This window comes from Rattus rattus, chromosome 2 (assembly GCF_011064425.1).
Source record: "Rattus rattus isolate New Zealand chromosome 2, Rrattus_CSIRO_v1, whole genome shotgun sequence".
NCBI classification, from domain to species: Eukaryota; Metazoa; Chordata; class Mammalia; order Rodentia; family Muridae; genus Rattus; species Rattus rattus.
The window spans coordinates 126,535,001-126,557,043 of NC_046155.1; the positions used below are offsets into that span (position 1 = coordinate 126,535,001).

At 45.9% G+C, this 22,043-nt stretch overlaps 1 protein-coding gene across 2 annotated transcripts in view; it reads left to right on the forward strand.

Annotated features, from left to right (window-relative positions):
* St8sia2 (ST8 alpha-N-acetyl-neuraminide alpha-2,8-sialyltransferase 2) overlaps positions 1-21,680 on the forward strand; it is a 72,901-nt gene extending 51,221 nt beyond the window's left edge. For both annotated transcript variants that reach the window (XM_032893409.1, XM_032893410.1), the window contains one exon: positions 17,285-21,680. In XM_032893409.1, the coding sequence (XP_032749300.1) occupies positions 17,285-17,570 (286 nt within the window). In that variant the 3' untranslated portion in view covers positions 17,571-21,680. The remainder of the gene's footprint in view (positions 1-17,284) is intronic.
* Positions 21,681-22,043: the final 363 nt, after the last annotated feature.

A 22,043-nucleotide genomic window follows, 5' to 3' on the forward strand; every position in this document is an offset into this window, starting at 1 on the left:
CATACCGTAGGTCACAATGGCCAGCAGAACTGTATGTTTAGCAATTACTCACTTGGTTCCAATTATCTATTATGGGATAAGAAGTCATTCGGAAATTTAGGACTGAGAAAAACAGTAACAGTTCTTCTCAATTGCCCTTCATCAGGAACTCAGAAATCACTTGGTCGGATGGTTCTAGGCCAAGGGGTACCAACCACACAGTTGCAGGCTGGTGATGGGTCATTGGATACAACTGCTATTGAGTGCATCTCTTTTCACATCATTTTGAGATTAGAACCTAAGCAAATGGGTGGAGGGAGGTACCATCCTCTGAGATACAAGAACACACATGGGAATGCTCTCTCGTGTGTCTTTAACATAATAAGGGGAAGCCATCTGAGTCATCCACAAAGGAAGCATGCTCATAAAAAAAAAGGTGACAGAAAGGCATTCATAACTATGAACAAAGCTGGATGTATTTCTGTATATGTTATCGCAGGGAACCCACTGGCTCCAAGATAGATCTAGAGACAAACCTCAAGGGTAACGACTTGGAGGCTGGTGGAACAGTGTACTCTCTGATCCAGAGGGACACTGGGCTCTGGGACCCTCTCTGGCATCTTTTCACCGAGAGAGGGTCTGTCAAAGAAACCTTGAACTCCAGGGCTTAGGCCCCAAGTCTTGAAGGGCATTTATTCCTGGAAGGAGAGCTCCGGGGTTGATTTGAAGATTCAAGGAGATAATGGAAGGCAGGGAACTGCCCTTTGGCAATGAGAGTGAAAGTCCTTTGGATGGGGCCGCAGGCAGCCACCTGGAAGAAGCCTCTAAAGCCTGAGCTATTTTTAGCCATAATTGACTCACTTTCATCTGTCAAAATAGCATTAAGCAGCAGTAATGAGCCCTTTAAACAAACAGGCTGTTGATCCTGGGAGCAAGGCAGCCAGCTCTCCTTGCAGGCAAGCCAGGAGGGAATAGTGTAGGAGTAACAGGTGGGCTGCCCCACCAGGAGGCGAAGAAGGAGGTGCCTGGGGATGGATTTCCTCAGACAGACCCCTGATCTTGTGAAGTACTGAGTCCACTGAGAAGGCAGGCAGCTGTGTCATCTGGAGAAAGCCTGCCTCTGTCTCAGGGTCCCTTTACCTGGTGTTCACTAAAAATGAAGGAACGGGCTGGGGGGTGCAGAGTGAAATCGTGAGAGAAATGTCAAGGGGTTGGTAGAGAAGAAGGTGGGACACCAACTATGTATAAAGGATGCTCTATCTGGAAGTGACAAAGAAAACCCATAGAGTAAGCAGAAATATTTACAAGTAGTATGTCTGGTGAGGGACCAACATCCAGGATCTATTCAGAACTCAGCTTAACAGTCGAAGCACAAACAACCAATTCAAAAATGGGAGAAGGATTCAAGTACACACTTCTCCAAAGATATGCAAATGGGAAATTAGCATATGACAAGTCATTGGGCATCACCAGTGACTGCAGAAAGCACAAAACCACAATGGGGCTGCACATCACACCTTGGAGCCTAACTGTCATCAAGTAAATTAAGGAAGTGACCAGAAAACAAGTATCTGTGAGGACTTGCAGAATCTGGAATTCTTATGCTCTGCTGACAAGGAACTTAAATAAGAGTCTACTTTTGAGGTATGCTAGTATCTTTGCTAACCAATGCTCAGGAAAACTCAGTGATTCATACAAGGTGACTCAGCAATTAAGTGGCACAACCAAGAGTACCACGTCTTCTGACTCCTGGTATAGCAGGTGCAGTGGGATCTTGTGCCTCTTCCTTTCCATATCCATAGGGGTCCAGGGGAGTTCAGTGGGCAACTCTCTCTATAGGCAGGACAAGATGAATTGTCAGAACACGTCAGAGTCTCAATACCTATGAGCACCTAGTGGGACACTATCTTCTTAAAACCTTCTCATCAGTGGACCGCATGGGTTTGTCTTCCCTGATTTGCTTGGCTGTTTCCTTGCATGCAAGATACTCTTCTGAAGAAAAGTAGACATGCTCAGATGTCAACTCTTCAATCACATATTCTGAATGCCGTGTGGAGGAACTGAGATGAAAAATAGGAAAATGAATGGGGGCACATGATGTCTTAGCTATTGCATATGGGCCGGACACCATGCTGAGCCTTATCCCATGTGATGGTAAGGTTAGGCTTAGCCTTGCTTTCCCCCCTTTAAAGAAAGTGAACCTTGTAGGGTAGTTTATTCACACAAGGCTCCCTGGAAGGGACAGGTCCAGGACTCTCCCATTGCCCCTCATCAGCTTCCTTTTACTTCTAGTGTACATGGCCAGGAAAGAGTGAAGGGACTCTAGAAGAATAATGCCAAGAAGAGCAAAGTCAAGATGGGCATGAGCTTATAATAATAGTAAGAAAAACAATAACAGCACCAAAAAGCTATATTATCTTGCAGGCAAAAGAACCAAAGAAATAGAGGTAGCTTGTACTGAGGCTCCAAATGACGGGTAGTCTGGGAGTGCAGCTCACTTGTTTGGTGCACGTGAAACTCTGGGTTCCATCCCCAGCACCTCGAAAAACATAAAAACAAGATATAGAAGTAAAACAAACTCCTCAACCCCTCTTTCTCTGCAAAGAGGGTGGGGATGGATCTCTGGCCTGGAGAAAGTGAGGCGATCCTTGGTTCCTTACCTACAGGTCCGTTTGCTGCCCTAAGCACGGACTCTGGATGCACAACATCAGCACCTCCTGGGAGCATTTTAGACCTGTGCATCCTCAGACCACCCAGATGTCCAGAATCATAAGCCCTAGGAAAACAGCCTGCAATCTGTGGTTTAACTGGTGTTCCACCTGATTCTGGTAATGGCATAAACTTGAAAACCATTGCTATCTATCACTAAACCAAGACCAGTTAACACCAGGGGAGACTAGCAGTGATGTCCTCTAAAAGCTGGCCATGGCCTCTTCTAAATTGAACTACACCGGGAGGCAGTCATCTTGGCTCTAATTAAAACACACACACACACACACACACACACACACACACACACACACACACACGGGGAAACTATGGACACCAGGATTTCATAAACAGAGGGTGGGAAGAAACATTGCAAGTAAGTGTGCTTACCAGACAGTAGCAGGAGGTGCCGTCCTGGGGTTCCTGGGTGAAGGGAAGCGCACATAGTATGCTGGGATCAGTATAGTCCCTCTATTTACACAGGGAGTAAGTCAGCTACGATGACAAGGTACTTCATGGCAACTTAGAGAGCTGTAGCCTAAATGACAGTGGGAACAATGAAGAACAAATACTAGCTTTCTTCTTGGAACAGCCACACACATAGAACAATAGTTTAGCTCTCCTTTTTACTCTTAAGGAAACTAAGACTGGGAGATGTTAAGTAAATTGTCCTGGTGAGAAGGTAGAGCGTGGATGAGACTCTGCCTGTGTGAAATTGAGAGGTCTCTACACATCCTCCTGCCACTCCTTATAGCCCTGACAGATGGACAAACCACTCTTGAATGACCACAGACCGGCCAATGATGCTAAATTCATTGTGTTCATGTTGACCATATTGAGTCCTCTATGACCCTGACACGGGGCTCAGACCCTGTCTCTGTTTTTGCAAATAGTTGGAATAGGTCACTGTTGGTTCAGTTAACAAATTCACACGTCAGATGATTCTAATAGAAATTTCAACATTCAGAGCCTCGGTCTTAATTCAGAGCCTTAATCTAAGGGAAGAAACTGAAAATTCTGACAAAACCAAAATTCTGCCATTGGGCGGGGAAAACAGTGGTGGCTTGAAGCTGAGTGGACAGATGTCTACCACAAAGGTTTCCATGATTTCAGGGCCCAACTGTGGATCTTTTAACACCTTTCAGAGGCAGGGAAGACAGGGATCACTTTATTCCTCTGCTTGGCCAGATCCCACTTGAAGAGTCACATATGCTTTTGGGGGTACCAGACTGGAAAAGGACCACGGTGGCAGAAAAAAAAATCAGGAGTTGAAACATTTAGGAAGAGAAGGCTCTGGGGGAGCATCAACACATCCTCATTCAGTCAGGGGCTCTCATCAGACACTTAAAAGCTCCCAGGGTACTTTAGGTTGATGAAATAGAGCCCTCGAGGGACTGCTAGATTGAGCCCGTGAGGTAGCGGGTAGGTGGAGGAGAGGAGTGGGGAGAGCAAGCCATCTGGCCACTGGTGAGAGCATCCCAATTCCTGAGAGCCTCAGCAGCCAGGCAGCTCCCTTAGGAAGTGATCAGTCTTCAGCACCTTTTGAAATGTCTGGGTTAAGTGAATCCCTGTATGGAGGCTGTAAAGAGGGGGTACATTGTTCAGTGAAGGTGGCCTGAACAAAGGACTGACTGATAAGCTTAAACTGTAGCAGTGGGTCATCTCATAACTCTAGAGCCTGGGCACCCCAAAATTAGAATGCCAGCAGCATTGGCCCCCTAGGAGGGCTATGAGACACCTATCTTAGTCTCTCTTCTTTGTCTGTAGATGGCTGTCTTCACACTCACATAGCCTAAACATTTCTGTTCACAAAGACATAAGATACCTAGGATTAAAGCTCATCCTAACATCCAGTTTTAAACTTCTGAGACCACATCACCAAATAAGGTCACATACCAAGGTACCGAGAATTAGATAGGACAGACTTCAACCCGTGAGTTTGAGGAACGCAAGTCCGTAAGAGTCACACTCCACTCCAGAGTTGTTTGAGTCAATGAACCAGTGCACTTACCAGCTCCAGCCCATCTGAGATTGTGACCGACCAAGGTATTGAGAGGAGCACAATGCAAAGCCGGCGGCTGGCAGAGCCTACCTCAAATGCCAACAAGGTCCCAGCACAAGCAGCTCTCCCAAGAGCTTTGCCAGCCTGCATGGTGGCCCGGTGCCCTGGCTGGCTGTTGGCCAGGGAGGATCATAGGAGAGTGGATGGGCAGCCAGGCAGTTAAGTGTGGCACAGTAAGTGGGAAACTAGTCAGCATCTGGTCATGAATGGTTCTAATTCAATTACAACAACTGGGAAGGCTGTGACTCACAGAGAGGGCCATCCCTTGATCAGGGCAGCAGCCCCTGGTCCCTGAGCAGATACTCTGTGAATTGGTGCCAAATTAAGTACCAGGAATTTGGAGGCTTGTCTTAGAATGGCACTTATTCAGATCCCCTTCTGCCAGGGCTTAGAAGGGAAGATCAGTGGTGAGGTCCTGCTATCTATCACTGTGAGCAAAAGCCTGAAGGCCAAAGAGCGAGCTGTAAGAAGGGATGGACAGTGCAGAGAACAAAGGGACAGCCCAGCATCAGCAGGGGAGCTTTCTCCAAGCATGCCACCCCAGTCCATCGAGGGCCTCCCTAGCCACACCCTTCTCTTTTGCTGCACCAATAGGTAGATAGCCAAGGAACTACAGTTACCTCTCTGGATGTATGTTCTATAGAAAAAAAAAAGATTGTCTGGGCTGGAGAGATGGCTCAGGAGTTAAGAACACCAGCTGCAATCCCAGCATTCAAGTAGAAGTGGGTGAATCTCTGAGTTCAATGCCATCCTAGTCTACAGAATGAGTTCCAGGACAACCAGGGCTACACAAAGAAACCCTGCCTTGGAGAGGGGAAAAGGCCAAGAGAGGAGTGAATATGTTTGTGGGACTTTTAAGGAGTACAGGGTTGCAGCAAGATACAGTTCAAATGCAGGGTTAAGATGTCTCATAAAAAAACCATAAACTGTACTGTCTTGATAGCCTCCTCCCCCTGCCAACCCTGGGGAGGGAAAGGAAAGCCCAGGCCAGTCAGTGGCCGTGAAGCCTTCCCTCTAAATGGAATGAGGTTGAAAAGATCCAGCCCATCCCTGCATTATATGGCTGAATTATATGTGCTCTGGCTGCTCTTCCAGAGGTCCTGAGTTAATTCCCAACAATCACATGGTGGTTCATGACCATCTACAATGAGATCTGAGGCCCTTCCTGGCACACAGGTGTGCATGCAGATAGAGCGATCATATGCATAAGATATATAAGTAAATAAATGTTTAAAAGCATAAAAAGAAAAGATTGTCTACAGTGTTGGGACACATTCAGATACTGGCATTTATTTGTGTACATGTATGTGCATGTGGTGTGTGTGTGTGTGTGTGTGTGTGTGGAAGTTAAGCCCCTCATTTCTCATCCTCCTCCAGGTGTCGAGCGGTAAAGCTAGCTCTTTGTGACTATGTCTCTTTTTACACACGGGGTATTCGTGTACACTCACACCTCTCTAAACTGAAAACTACCCCACACGGATGCACACCACCTCATGGTCCCTCGAAGCTGCCTGGCCACACGTGGTACACTGGCTCATCACCTGCGTAGGCAGAGGCATGGTTCCCAGTCTTCGCTGAGGTCGTGAATGAATCCATCCATCACTTCTGATGATTTTTGCAAAGCATTTGTATCTGTGGCCTTGCCCTTGAGAAGTGTCTTTGCTAAAAGGGGGAGAGAGATCCATGCCTTGTTGATCTTCATGGCTATTACCACATCGCCCTCCCTAGAGGCAAGTGCCAATTTACTTTCACCTACAATTATTGAAAATACTTGCTTTCCCAAAACCTTTTCAAAAATGTACTATCAACATCCATCACTTCTGATGTCATCTTTACCAGCCCAGTGAAAACTGACATCTGATTGCTGTTGTTTGAAACTGGAGTCCTCTGATGGTGAACAAGGTTGAATCTAATCTGATTGTTTGCATGTGGCATCAGTCTAAACTCTTAAGATCTAGCCACAAGGTTTAAGCTCCCAAAAAACGATCTTTCTGGAGTTCTCCTGGCCCTTTAGAGTCACAGGTTTAAGTCTTAAGCAGGAAAAAATTGTCTCTCTACACCCAAAGCACCCACTCTGTATCAGGAAGGGCCCTCTGAATAATCAGCATGAGGGGCTTTCTTTACTCCTTTGTTGAAGCAATGTGCTGTCTAGACTGGCGTTAGCCAATCACATGTGCGGTCTTGCTTGCTGCCTGGAAGGGTAGAATAAAGTTGAGTGAGCCCATGCACCTCTCCTGACAGTGCCCCCACAGTGATCCATGAGCTCTGCTCACCAGTTATGCTTGAAGACTTGTGAAGTATGCACTTCCTGCAGGTCCTGCACTAGGATCTAGGGTTATTTAAAAAAAAGAAAGAAAGTTGCCTCGGGGTTTGGGGTTTTACTGCTGCATGGTGAAGAGACACCATGACCAAGGCAACTCTTTTTTTTTATTAGATAGTTTATGTGTTTACATTTCAAATGTTATCCCCTTTCCTGGTCCCCCCTCTTCCATCTCTTCTCCCCCTGCTTCTCTGAGGATGCTCCCCCTCCCACCACCCACTCCCACCTCAACATCCTGGCATTCCCCTATACTGGGGCATCAAGCCTTCACAGGACCAAGGGCTTCTCCTCCTATTGAGGCCAGACAATGCCATCCTCTGCTACGCATGCAGCTGGAGCCATGGGTGCCCCCATGTGGACTCTTTGGTTGGTGGATTAGTCCTTGGGAGTTCTAGGGGGTCTGCTTGGTTGATATTGTTGTTCTTCTTATGGGGTTGCAAACCCCTTCTGCTCCTTCAGTCATTTCCCTAACTCCTCCACAGGGGTCCTGTGCTCAGTCTGATGGTTAGCTGCAAGCATCTTAACCTGTATCAGTAAAGCTCTGGCAGAGCCTCTCAGGAGACATCCCTATCGGGTTCCTGTCTGCAAGCACTTCTTGGCATCAGCAATAGTAACTGGGTTTGGTGGCTGCATGTGGAATGGATCCCCAGGTTGGGCAGTCTCTGGATGGCCTTTCCTTCAGTCTCTGCTTCACTGTTTGTCCCTGTATTTTGTTCCCCTTTCTAAGAAGGACTGAAGTGTCCACACTTTAGTTGTTCTTCTTGAACTTCATGTGGTCTGTGGATTGTATCTTGGGTAATCCGAGCTTTTGGGCTAATATCCGCTTATCAGTAAGTACACATCATGTGTGGTTTTTCTGTGATTGGGTTACCTCACTCAGGATGATATTTTCTAGTTCTATCCATTTGCCTATGAATTTCATGAAGTCATAGTTTTTTTTTGTTTTTTTCTTTGTTTTGTTTTGTTTTGTTTTGTTTTGTTTTTCGGAGCTGGGGACCGAACCCAGGGCCTTGTGCTTGCTAGGCAAGCGCTCTACCACTGAGCTAAATCCCCAACCCCATTGTTTTTAATAGCTGAGTAATACTCCATTATGTACCACATTGTACCACATTTTCTGTATCCATTCGTCTGTTGAAGAGCATCTGGGTTCTTTCCAGCTTCTGGCTATTATAAATAAGACTGTTAGGAACATAGTGGAATATATATCCTTGTTATATGTTGGAGCATATTTTGGGTATATGCCCAGGAGTGGTATAGCTGGGTCCTCAAGTAGCACTTTGTCCAATTTTCTGAGGAACCACTAGACTGGTTACCAGACTGGTTGCACCAGCTTGCAATCCCACCAACAATGGATGAGTGTTACTCTTTCTCCACATCTTCGACAGTATCTGTTGTCCCCTCAGTTTTTGATCTTAGCCATTCTGACTGGTGTGAGATAGAATCTCAGGGTTGTTTTGATTTGCATTTCCCTGGTGACACAGGAAGTTGAAACATTTCTTTAGGTGCTTCTTAACCATTCAAATTCCTCATTTGAGAATTCTTTGTTAGCTCGGTACCCCATTGTTTAATTGAATTATTTTATTCTCCAATGCAACTATTATTATAAGGACAACATCTAATTGGGGCTGGCTTACAGATTCAGAGGTTCAGTCCATTGTCATTAAGGTGGGAACATGGCAGCATCCAGGCAGGCATGGTAAAGGAGGAGCTAAGAGTTCTACATCTTCATCTGAATGCCCCTAGCAGAATCCTGGCTTCCAGGTAGGGAGGATGAGGGTCTTAAAGCCCACATCCACAGTGACACACCTATTCCAACAAGGCCACACCTGTTCCAACAAGGCTACACCTCCAAATAGTGCCACTTCCTGGGGTCAAGTATATGCAAGCCATACCAGAAGCCAATCCACTTCCTTATAGAATTTGGAAGTGTAGGGAGGAAATGACAGGCAAACAAATAATCAAAGTATAACAAGGTAGGTGCTATGATAGGGGATCAGCACACAGGACCAAAACCATCCAAGGAGGACCTGAAGGTTTCAGTGGGAAGTGTTGTGACAACTGAGAACATTCTAAAGTAGCTGATCAAAAACATAGAGGAAAGGCTTTGGAGAAAACTGCTGTAGTGGCAGTTAGGTATAGAGTAATGAAGAGGAAGGTTTGCAGCCCCAGACTGCTGATGCATCCAGCCTGACAGGGCCATTGATTTCATCCTATGCACTCATAGGATCATTGAGACTTTTGGGGGCTTGGTCATCTTTGATGTATACTCGAGCTAGATAGAGTATTGGTGTGGATAAGCCTGGAGTCCTAGACATTTAGGAACCAGAATCCTCTCATTCCATGGCTTCACTGTGTGTGTGTGTGTGTGTGTGTGTGTGTGTGTGTGTGTGTGTGTGTGTGTGTGTGTGCATGCATGTGGAGGCCAGAAGTCAACCTTAGGTGCACCCTAGAAAGGTTTTGTTGAGACAGAGTCTCTCAGTGCAGGACAGGATGTAAGGCTCAAGGATTAGGCTACCCTCCTCCAGCTTTTGAAGAGATTAAGCTCCAGTCCTCCTGTTCTCAAGGCAAGCACTTTACCAACTCTTGACAACAGCGCCAAATTTGAAGGTAAAGCCAGAACTTAAATGTCATGCAAAATGGACAAATTCACCCTGAGATTAACTAGGGAGTAGAAGAGGCCTCAGTGTCCTACCAAGGAAAGAACAGCAATGGACGGTGGGACTTTTAGATCTGGACTGATCCACATTGCAGGAGACCACAAAGCAATAGCCTAGCTGGTGAATCCCTCCCATGGTGTACTGCTAGTGTGCCATTCCCATCTCCCTGTGGATATTCCTTCCTACAAGGACATGATGAGCCCCAGCCCACAGTGTTATTAGCTTCTTAGAGAAAACCCTCACTGCCCCCTCTCTAATCAGAGTCAGCCATTATCCTCACCACATACTGCACCCAAGAATCCAGCGTGAAGGAAGGAAGCACTTTAGAGGTAGCTTTGGCAATCCTCACTGACTGGTCCCATGCTCATAAAATACAGTGCTTAACCGGCACAGCCATTGGGGTGGCCAATTTGAAAAATAATTACTGCCATCTTTGAGATTACTTTGCCTTCTAATTAAAATCTCAAGACTAGGATATTAAAGGTGCATTGTCAATACAACTTTGTGGATGCACCCAGCTAACCTCATTTGGGAAGGCAAAATTAATTAGTTTGTGTTTTAACACCCAGCTGTTATCCCAAGGAACGGAATAGTCTACAAGTCAGCCACGCAGTTCTAAATTGGCCAGAGTGACTGTGGAGACAGAAAGGAAATCGGGAGTGATCTGTTCCTACCTAACGTAGTAAAATCTATTGCAACGTATTGAAATCTATTATAAGCTGCTCATTAAATGGAGCCCCCATGTCCCTGTCAGACAAGGTTCAGGAGTTCTTGTTTACCCTGGAGGCAGAATAGGGAGTAAGTGGGTCCCTCCAACAAAAGCCATCACACTTTGGTTTATTCTGGAACCATGTGGGCCATTAACACCTTTCTCAGGTAGGGATTATGGGTGGAAACTCTGGCACTGAGTCTGAAGAGCTGTGTATCCATTCCTGTCTCAATGTCCACAGTTCCGAAGCTGTGCACAATGCTAGCTTCCCCTTTCTTCTTTCCCACATCTACCCATTTTACAGTTTCATTTGAATGAAATGGATGTGGCATACAACAGATCTCAGGTCTACTATCCAGACCTGCTACAATGGCAAAGCTTCAAGTTCCAGGAGTTTAACGAAATCGATGCTTGTGTCTCACTCTTAACAAATGTAATGGGAGTTGTTCCTAGTTCTCTTCCAACCAGTGATTTGGAGGCCTATGATACATCTTATTTTAACCAACCCATCTCCAGATCAGGGGAAAAGAAAATAGAAGCCTCCCTTGCTGTAATCTGGGTACCAGAACTGGTGATATAACCCAGCTTAACCACAGGATACTGGGATGTGTGGGGCGGGGAGTTGGGGGGAGCACATTGTGGGTTCCAGAAATGCTACTGTCTCTGCCTAGGGAAGCAGGTACAGCATGCAGAGAGCTGGATGACTGCATCCTACAAAGGAATGTAAGCCTTGAAGCCCCAATTGCTAAGCACAGAAAAAGAGTAGGGGGAAAGCTCGTGGCGATCAGGTAGTGTGACTGACAGGTTGAGCCAGGGAGGAGTTAGAGGAAAAACAAGACTGTTTCAGGAAGAGGGGACGCATGTGCTTAATTTGGGGAAAGAGAAAAAGAGAGTTCATCCAAGATGCAGACGGGAAGAGGTATGGAGTGGAGAGATGGACATGTCATGGCACTGTCCCCTGCTAGCTGCTTGCTTGTCCCATTGATTAAACTCACACATACCTTCTGGGCATTGCGCTACTAGCCTGCATAGAAATTCATTTCAGAGAGCTGTCCCCTGCTAAGGCCTTACTATCAGAAAGTAAACAAAGCATAAATCCCTAAAATGGAATTTGGTGGTTAGCTCAAGGAGTGAGTCTCAGTGTGCTTCATGGGTCCCTGGATAATGTCAGCTGCAACTTGCTGAACTCTGGATAACTGTAGTTGCAGCTACAGCCATGTCACCCCAACCCTGACCCACATGGATTCACCACAGGGTGAAAACTGCCCCAGAGGCCAAGATTGGGAAACACATCTTATATCCAAACCCTATCTAATCCTATGCATATGGACTTGCTTCTGCTCAGGAAAATCTTCCTGGTCCACTGCCTTTGCCTCTGTCCACTGAAAGAGGAAGAGAAGTTCAATCTAGGACGTACCCTAACCACAGACAGAGTCCATCTGACTCACTCACTTAATAAGATCTCACATGATACTTTTAAGTAAATATATTTTTGATAATATTGGGAATCGAACCCAGAGCTTCGTGCATGCTAGACAATTGTTCTACCACTGAATGCCCACAGTGTTCTAAACACACACACACACACACACACACACACACACACACACACACACACACACACTTTCTAGTGCTTTTAAAAATAACTCAGAAAATCTTAGCGTCACCTCACAGAGCCACAATAAAATTGGCCATTCCTGAAGATGCATGCCACCATTGCCACTGCGCCCCATTATGTGACAACACAGAGGGCAGACACTAGTTCTCCTTATACACACCCCAACTCCCAGTTTACTCCACTGTAACTCGGCCAAGCTGCTGGGCTGGCTGAGTTCTCATCTTTCCTATATTTACTCTGTCCCTCTTTCCCTTCCAAATATAACCTGTATTTGGGTTCTTTCCCACCTCATAGTCAGAACAGGAGTTACTGGAGTTAGAGAAATCTCAGTGTGCAGACTACACAGAGGGGTAGGCTTCAGGCATCTCCTAAAGTTCCTGGTGTTGCAGTGGACAATGAATTAAGAAACTTCACATTAGGCCTAAGATGTGATAGGCTACCTTAGCAAAGGGCAAGCTCCCCATTACTGGATGTGTATCAGTTGAAGCAGATGAACATTTCCCAGGGTGGGAGGGAGGACCTACCATCATTGGCTATCCTTCTGAGAGTCATCTTTAAAAAAACAAACAACAAAAAAATGTTACTGAAGTACAATTGATACCTATTACTTCCCATTTTGTAGCTACAGTTTGATGAGCTGTAACCACCAATTGTGAAACCACCTGCACAATCCTGCTTTTAAGGCTTTTATCACTATTAAAAGCCCTTTTATACCCATTTTCAGCCCCACTTGGAATCGTCTCCTTACAGAACCCCTGCCTTATCTCCCAGGGCCCTTCCAGGTTCATCTCATAGCCCCGTTGAACAGAGAACACCGTGGTGACTCAGGAGCCCCAACTTCAGCATCAAGCATCCCTAAGCAATCACTGTTCGTCCTTGCTGTTAGTTGCCAGATGCACATCTTAGCATTGTGTACTTCCCTGGCCAACCATGTAGTCTCAAAGGACAAAGAACATAAGTGTGCAATCAGAGGACCTGATGAAGGGAGCCTCAATTCAACCCTCACCAATAGGATCTTGTTTAATCCTTGAGAACTTCCTAATCCCCAGTCTGTGGTATGACCACTATGTGAAACCCAGGATGAGGAGTAGAATACTGTGAAGGGCTACTGAAATCAAGGTTAGATTTCAGTTGAACTACATGAGGGGAGTGGCTGTGGAATGTTATTAGGATGGCTGGTATATTAGTCAGGGTTCTCTAAAATAACAAATACATATATACATACATGCATACATACATACATACATACATACATACGTATATATGTATAAAGATGATTTGTTAGAATGACTTACAGTCTGTGGTCCAGCTAATTCAACAATGGTTAACTATCAGTGGAAGGACTACTAATCTAGTAGTTGTCCAATCCATAAAGCTGAATGTTTCAACTGGTCTTCGGTATATGCCAGAATCCTGAAAAAGTGGGCTCTAATACCGCAGAAAGAATAGATTTGCTAGTGAGGCAAAAGCAAGCAGGAGAAAAACAATACCTTCCTTCTTCCATAGTCTCATACAGACTTCTAACAGAAGTACAGACCAGATTAGAGGTGGATCTTCCCACCTCAAAAGTTCTGGATTCAAGGTCTATCTTCCCATCTCAAACATCAAAATTAGAAGTGGATCTTTCTGCTTCAAATTAAGCAAAAATCCCTCACAGGTGTGCCCTATATGGGAGGGGAGTAGTTATTTCCAAATGTAGTCAAGTTGACAGCCAAGAATAGCCATCATAGTTGGAGAAGAATAAGGGTCACAAGATGGACTTTTCAAAGCATGAACTTCTCAAAAGATCTGAACAGTATTGCAATATGGGGCAGTTGGAAGGAAACCTCACAAAGTACAGCCTTTCAGAAACACCCAAGTAGCTGTAATCAGTACTTCTGGTATCCTGTGGATTCTTGGAACAATGACATCAATTCCCCTCTTAGCTTAGGATCTCCAGCGTTAATATCTCCCATGGAGTTCTCTCATTGGCAGTATGGCTAACTAATGTTATCTACCTAACTCATCGAAAGTTTTTATTGCTGTGAAAAGACACCATAACCACAGCATCCTGGAACCCTGTGGGACTTACTACACATAGGCTACCCCTCATATTCTCAATATATTTTCTTTCAGACAAGTGACACCCCAACCCATGCCTGTAGCTAACCCATGGAAAGTAGGCTATGACCCTGTGGAAGCTCAGTGTAAGGGAAGGAAAAACTAAGCACAGCCCTCTGTTCTGAAATCAGACCTCCTTCCATGTAAGTGATAATACACTTCAGCAGTTCTATCCCTTAGCACAGAGGCAGCAAGAGAGATGAACCCACAGTATAATGAAAAGTCACGCATGTGCACAGGCATGCGTGTGCACTGCAGTCCCATGAGATGTCAACAGCCTGGAAAAGAACCTATTAACAGGTGACCTCAGGTACAACCCAGAGACCAAGACAAAAGTGCAACAAAATCTTGATAGGGGAAGCACTATGAGACAACATAGGGCCTCAGAAGAGAGCTGTGGCCATTTATACTTGGAAGGCTGATACAGTGTAGGGAAAGTCAAAGCTGCCTACGTAGCCAGGGCAGGTCTTTTAGAGTTTCCACCATGGAATTCGAATGCCCTGTGGAAATGGGACAGGTTTCTGAGAGATGCCCAGGAGGCTGTAAGGAGTTGGGGGAGGGGCAATGGTTGACTATCACCATAGAAACAGTAGTAGGAGAAGAAAGGAAAGATCTGTGCTATGTCCACAGACTTGTTCCTTGCTTTTTTCAATTGTGTCTTCTGTGTTTGCAGTTACCAGAGACACTGCACAGCTCTCTCTTTGTTATTCCATCTTCTCCCCTGTTGGAAAAAATCTAGTTGCTAGGAAGTTTCTAGGTTCTCATAGGATAAAATGGAGGAGACAGAAGGAAGAGAGCCTCCAAGTGACAAACTTAGAGAACAACCATGGTTGTACAAAGGATCACCAATCTCCCACTGTGCCCAGGAGAACTACAGGCCTGGATGTGGTCATTTGGAACCACAGTCTCCGATCTCAGTCCAAAGTGACATTAACATCAGAACAGATAGACAGTTCTGTTGGAGGGGTAGGTTGTGGGGGTCCTCAGAATACCTTTTATTTGATCAAACATTGCAAATATTGCATACTTTAATTACATGGATTATTAGGCATTTGTAACCTCATCAAATTCATAAGCTAATGCTTCCTCCAAAGCAAGGAAATGTTCTAGGGTTGACTCTGGGATCTTTAGGGTTCCCATTTTGAGCTGCAGAAAGAACCATTGTATATAAAGGATTTCTTGGGCTTCTAGGAAGCCTTTCCCTCCTCTACACTCCCTGCCAACTAAAATCACTATGAAGAACACACACACACACACACACACACACACACACACACAGTTTTAACCTTCAACAATAAGTAACTATTTCGCTCTGGTGTCCTTCTACTTCCAGCATGAATTTAATAAGCTCATCTGGGGATAAAGTTGCATGTGTTGCTGTGCTGTAGGACATCAGAAACCATGCTGGCCTTCACTTCAGTGGAATAGTGGCAAGTGGGAGCTTGTGAGATGCTGTGCCATGAAGGTTGTTTAAGGACAGAAAATGATGGTCTGGGTCTGGTTTAGAGACACATTGGGCCAGCTCAGTGGTCAGAAATTCTGCCTTTGCATTGGCACAGAAACCTGGCTATTAAGCTCGTTCTGCCGGGGGAAGTGGGGGGAGTGGAGCTTTAACTACAAATAAAGAGACGAGGGGGGCACTCAGTTTGTCCAGAGACAAACAGTAGGAATTGAGAATGATGGCAAGCAGAAGGTTTCTCATGTGGAGAGAGATTTCTACACTCTCCTGGAACGGTAGAACCTGGAGGTATCTGGACTACATGGCAATATGAAAAATGAGATTCATCAAAGAGACGTGACTTTCTCCAAGACACAGAAAGCTGACGATGGTACCATCTGAATAGCATATCTCCATGCTCTGGGCATGATTCTTTATCCAGAATGAAGACACCCTCTTCTATGCTGAGGTCCTGGCTAAGGTACACAGACATGCACAGAACTCCACTGACCTAGGAAGCCTCTCTAGCGTCCTGCTCTCTGTACTTCTCTGTGTTTCCTCTCATTGTTCTTTGACAGAGTCCCAAGGCAGGAAATACTGCCTTGCTATTCAAGGTGGATGATAAAATAAAGTGGTAGATCTTTAGAAGAAATGTATAGAGAGAATCCAGCCCAGACCACTGCCCAGAGTGCCTTGGCTCTGCAGAAAAGCTACATGCATGGTCAGAGAAGAGCAGCTGCCTCAGAGGGCAGGGCTTCTGGGAGCACTGATAGGAAACAAGTCCAACTGTGCCTGCTCAAGTGAAGAAAATGAATGGGACTCTCTGTAAGGCAGTGGGCTCTGTATAAGCAAACATGCTTTCATAGAGGTCAGGACACACCAAAGCATGTTGATGGTGGCTCTTTAATGTTCTTAGTGTGGTTGTATAGTCATAATTGGAGCCATATGGTCGCAAAGCCAAAAATATTTATCTTCCAGTCTGTTACAAAACAAAAAACAAAAAAAAAAACAAAAAAACTGCTAACCCTGCTTCAATTGTCAATGGGTTTGAGTTCAAAGCAAGATACATGCCACGTGAGTGGCCTTGGGCTGCCAGTTTTCATCTTGGCACCCCAGACCTCACAGACTTGCACAGGAAAGCACCAACTCAAGGTGTAGTCCAGGTGCTTAACTGTGGAGGTGGTCAGACTTCTGAGAAGGATGCCTTGGGTCTGTGACGTGGTGATTGGCTCTTGGAGTGGCCAAGAAAAAAGTTTCTTTCTTCTTGGAAAGAAATAATCACAAACACATTTCCTGATTGTTTCTGGACGTGTTTGTTTATAATGTATAATATATAGTGGGTATATATAGTGGGGGGGGAGGTGCACGTGCGTGTCTTGCATGCAAGTGTGTATGTATGGATACACGGTTGATATTACGTATCTTTGCTCTCTGACTTCTTTTTAGAGACAGGGTCTCTTGCTAAACCCAGAGCTCACTGATTGGCTAGGCTGGGTGACCAATGAGCTCCAGAGATCCTCCTGTTTCCACTGGGAGGTACCCAACAGGGCTAGAGGTGTACTCCTCCCACTTTTACCTGGGTACTGAGGAACCCAAACAGATTCTTATGCTTGCAAGCCAAGAATTCACCAACCGAGCCATCTTCCCAGGCTTTAGGGTTCCTTTTCTAACTTCTTTTTTTTTCTTCTCCAGATATTGGCTAACCAACAAAGTCCACATCAAAAGACCAACCACTGGCCTCCTGATGTACACCCTGGCCACACGCTTCTGCAATCAGATCTACCTTTATGGCTTCTGGCCCTTCCCATTGGATCAGAATCAGAACCCCGTCAAGTACCACTATTATGACAGCCTCAAGTATGGCTACACCTCCCAGGCCAGCCCCCACACCATGCCCTTGGAATTCAAGGCCCTCAAGAGCCTACATGAACAGGGGGCATTGAAACTGACTGTCGGCCAGTGTGACGGGGCTACGTAAGGAGGGCAGCCCCTGGGACTCAGTGGCTCACTTTCCTGCCAGCTACACCACAGGCAGATGGGAGTCGGGGTGGCACAAACAATAGAACAAGCAGGCTAGTGGTTTTCTTTGTTAAAGTGTAAAACAGTGACCAGAATATATATATCTATACCTGCATATATATATTGACCTGAGTATTTATAACTGTGTGGTGTTCATCTAGCATTAGGCAGATAAGCCACAGGAAGAAGGTGTGGAGAACCCACCTGGACCAGATGGAGACTCAGTCCATCTTTGGGGGCAGAAGGACTTGACATGAAAAGAAGCCAGTCCCATGGCTTTGGATGACAACCCACTTCCTGGGCTGGATGGATCTTGGGGCTCATGGATGAATGGAGAGCCACCTGTTGTCAGCTTCCCCGAACCTCCAAGTGAAGTAGATTCTGGGTAGCACAGACCCAGAGATGACAGCTTGGACCAGTCTAAAGAGGTGCAGTTCATGGAGGAGAGACTTGAAGAGTTCCACTGGGCAAAGAGGCACAAGGAGACCAAGCAGCACTGGTCACAACAGAACTGAGGGCTTTGTTCATGAACTTGAGAGTGCAGCTGCCCAAAGGACAAGTATGGATGGCGTCCAGACAAGCCTTCCCAGCTATGGAGAAAGACTGGAGGAAGCTCAATGACAGCCCCAAATTCTGGTTAGACAAGTACCACCTGGGACTCAGTAGGGCAGGACTTAGTAGGACGTGGCCCTGAAGAGGTAGATTGTTGTAAATCATGGTTTTAGAAACTTGACATCTTCTAGGAGTTTGCTCCACCTCGGAAAAGGACAAAAGAGTGTACAAATTAGGATCGTTTTGTTGGGTGAGGCCCACTGAGGCAGAAGTAACCCTAGGACTTCAACTCCCAGGTTAGCTTTTATCCCATCCTCTTAGAATGTCACATGAAGGAACTCTACTGTCCCATCTACCACCAGAAAGACACAGCAGGTACTTGAAAGAGCATGGTCACAGTAGGTGTCATCTTGTTCAAAACATATACAGTCAGCTTTCTAGGCACCTCACAGGGCCCTAGAACTGGGTACCTGGAAGGCTGTGACACATCTACCCCTGGGTCTCTACAGTCATTCCATGTTTGCTTTCTGCATCCTGCACTCTGAGAGTCCCCTGCAGCCAGCCTGCTGTGTCAATGTCACCTTGTCACTTTCCCATCTTGAGTCATACCTGCCCACACCAGCTCTTCTGGGAGAGGTTCCAGTGTCCACCCTACATCCCTCCCTACCCTCACACCCCTACACCACCAACCACTGCAGAGTTTTTGCAAAAGCCTTCTCCCCTCTGTTAGGGCTCCCACTTAAGACTTGTTTTTCTTGTAAAAAGCCCAAAGCCAAACACAGGTCCAAACACTGGACTTAATCTCCAGGGGAAATCTGGGCTCGATGCCAACAACTTAGGGGTTGGACTTACAGGTCACACAGTGCAAAGCATTAGCCAGCTTGATGTGTTAGATGCAATTCCCTAATTCCCTCGCCTGATAAATAATGGTGTTTTAAAACATATTTGAAAGATAAATGTAAAAAAACAAAACAAAACACTATTATCTTGAAGGTGAAGAGAGTTAAAAAAAAAAAAAAAGTAATCAAGATCCTCTCCCAAGCGTATGAGGCCTGACGTAATTAATCAACAGCCATTCAGAACACGATGCTTGCTCTAAATTAATGGCTGATGGGAAGTGAGCAAAGACAATGGAGGGATACCCTAGAACCATTAACCCTGCGTACAGTCCCTCCAGCCCCACGCAGGCTGAGGACTGTACATCTCTATGTTTCTCTCTTTGTTCTTGTTGCAGTATGAAGCTTGTGATTTGGGATTTGCGTCATAAAATGAATATTTTAAAAAGTAACAGCCATAACAGCCTCCCTGGGAGCTGAGTGGTTCAGCCTCCTCATGAGCAGCGGAGATAATTAGTATCATATTTTACATGTCTCCAGAGCCTTCCATCTGAAGGCTCTCAAAGGCTCTAGAAGACACTTAATTTCTAAAGTTTGTGGCGTCCTGGAGGAATAGGTACAATCACCAGCAGGGCTCTGCATTAGGAAAGCCCTTGGATGTCAGAACATCCCACGTGGAGTCATAAAGAAGGCTGCAGAGGTCAGGTACTGGAGGTGACCATGAGCACCACCCAGCATCCTCTCTGTGAAGAGTTAGAGGGCCAGTTGTCTAACTGGGCTTACACAGGCTATAACCTGATGGGAAAAGGCAGAGGTCCCAGGACCACCCATATATGCCCTTTCCCTAACTTAGCAGACCTGGGCTATTAGAATGATCTGGGCATGTAACTGCAGGATCTCTATGGGCCTTGGTTTTCCCTCTTGCCATTCTTCTCCAGTCAGCAGCCAAGTGTCCTTTACTACTTACTGAGAACTCACTTGGGGCTGGGTTCTACTGAAGTCTTTTAACATAAGCTGGTTGACTTTGGCTGACCTTGGGGAGACACAGCCTTCACTCTTAAATTCATAGCTGCCATGTAACATCACAGCAGCCTCAGCCAGTCCCCTCTACTGTTGGCTATCAGTCACCTCCTCAGTCTGCCCGCCTAAGCCTGCCAGACCTCCATTTACTCTGAACCCCCAGTGGCCCCACCCTCAGCCTCTGCTACCACCAAAAAAAAAGGCCATTTGTCATCAGACCTTTTCTCATATTCTCTTGGCCTCTCCCTCCTACTTAACCTTCGTTTTTCCACAAGTGAGGCTCCTCCTGTAGGCAAGGAGTCTTTCCTCTCCTGTCCTCAGACTTTTCCCAGCCCCTCTTGCATTCACCCTGATTCCTAGAGCCTTTACACTTAACTCCTCCACTACCAGACCTTGGTAGCATCTGCAGTCCCTACTGCCACCAATCCCCCGTACCACGCCTTAATGTTCCCTCCTAGCCTACTCCTGGGACCAGCATCTATAGCCACCTCCATGTGCTAAATTGAAAGGCCTCTCTCATTGCAAAGCCCTATGGCGAATTCTCCTGGGCAAAACACTATGTTCTTAAGATTTTTACCCCACCCATTCCAACCTCCATGACCACGTATTTATATATTTATTTATGTATTTATGAGGTATTTATTGGCATTCCTACCTTGAGCTGAAAGGAGCCAAGGAAGATCTGCCCATTTTCCCCTCTCTTCTCCCAGTACCACAAAGTAGCCGTTCCTTCCAACAAGGTCCTCCCTGAAGTCCTATAAGCCATGCATCCATAGTTGCATGCTTTCCTTCAGACCCAACTGCCACTACCCAAAGAATACCCTCAACTTCCCTTAGCTGTTTAGCTCCATTAGAAGCTCCCAGTTCCAAGAAGATACACTGCTTGTTAAGCATACTTAATCTGCTCTGACATCTTGAGCTCAAGACATCTGAAGCTAAGTAGACCATCTATCTTCCCAGCATGATCCCTTATTTTCTGGTTGGAACACCAATGATTCTTTCAACACAGTCTGGGTCCCTAAGATAGCCACTGACTCGTCCATGTATTCCCTCATTACTCTTTCCAACTAGTCCCAACCTCACCTCTACTTGTCCGTTGGACCACCTGAGTAGTGGTCTCCTCTCCCAGACCTCCCTGAGCATGCTCAATGGTATGTAACTCCAGCTCTTCATGAACTTTGCTAAGATCTCCTTTTAAGATCATTTTGCCCACAAAAATGTGCCTGTCTTTATCCTGACATTACACCCAATCAGGTCCCTTCATACCCTGCAATGGTCAATCCAGAAGAGTTGTCAGTATTGGAAAAGCACCGTGTTTCCTGGCCCCGTGCCTTTGGCCTTGCAGTTTGCATCTTCTGGATCATTCTTGAGTTTCTTCCAAGGCGCATGCAGAGACCACATCCTCCATGAAGCCCTCCCCAGTCCATCAATGCTGGGACCTCTCCCCCCACAGAACCACCACAGCACTTTATTTCTCCCTTTCTCACGGCACTTACCATATTCTGCCTTGTATTATAGCTACTTGTGCACTTGTCCTATGTCTGTTCGTAGACTGTAACCCTGCCAAGGGCAGGCACTGTTTTATTCATCTGTATCCATCACAGCATTAGGCGTGGTGCATAGCACACAACAGTTGCTCAATAAATGTTTGTTGGATCAAATCCTGGATGTCTATAGAGGCTTTTATAGTGAATGAAGCCATTTCACATCTATCATGCTGAGAGAACCTTCTGAAAAGTCATGTGGGTTGGACCAAAGCAGAAGAAATAGGTCACTAAGCTGAGGCAAAGGCCGGCATGGAATTTTCACCAACGTTCCCCCCACCCACCCAAGGGCCTTTTCTATAAATCCATGTGGTTGGAAAACTGGCTGGAAACTAAAAATTGACTTTTGGTAGATGTGGGCTTGGCTGCCCCAGGTTAGTATCATATCTTCCAAGGACGAACTTTAATATGAACCATAGCACATGTGCCCATCAATGCAGGCAGATTTTCACTGTTTCTGGGGAGGACAAATGCCATTTG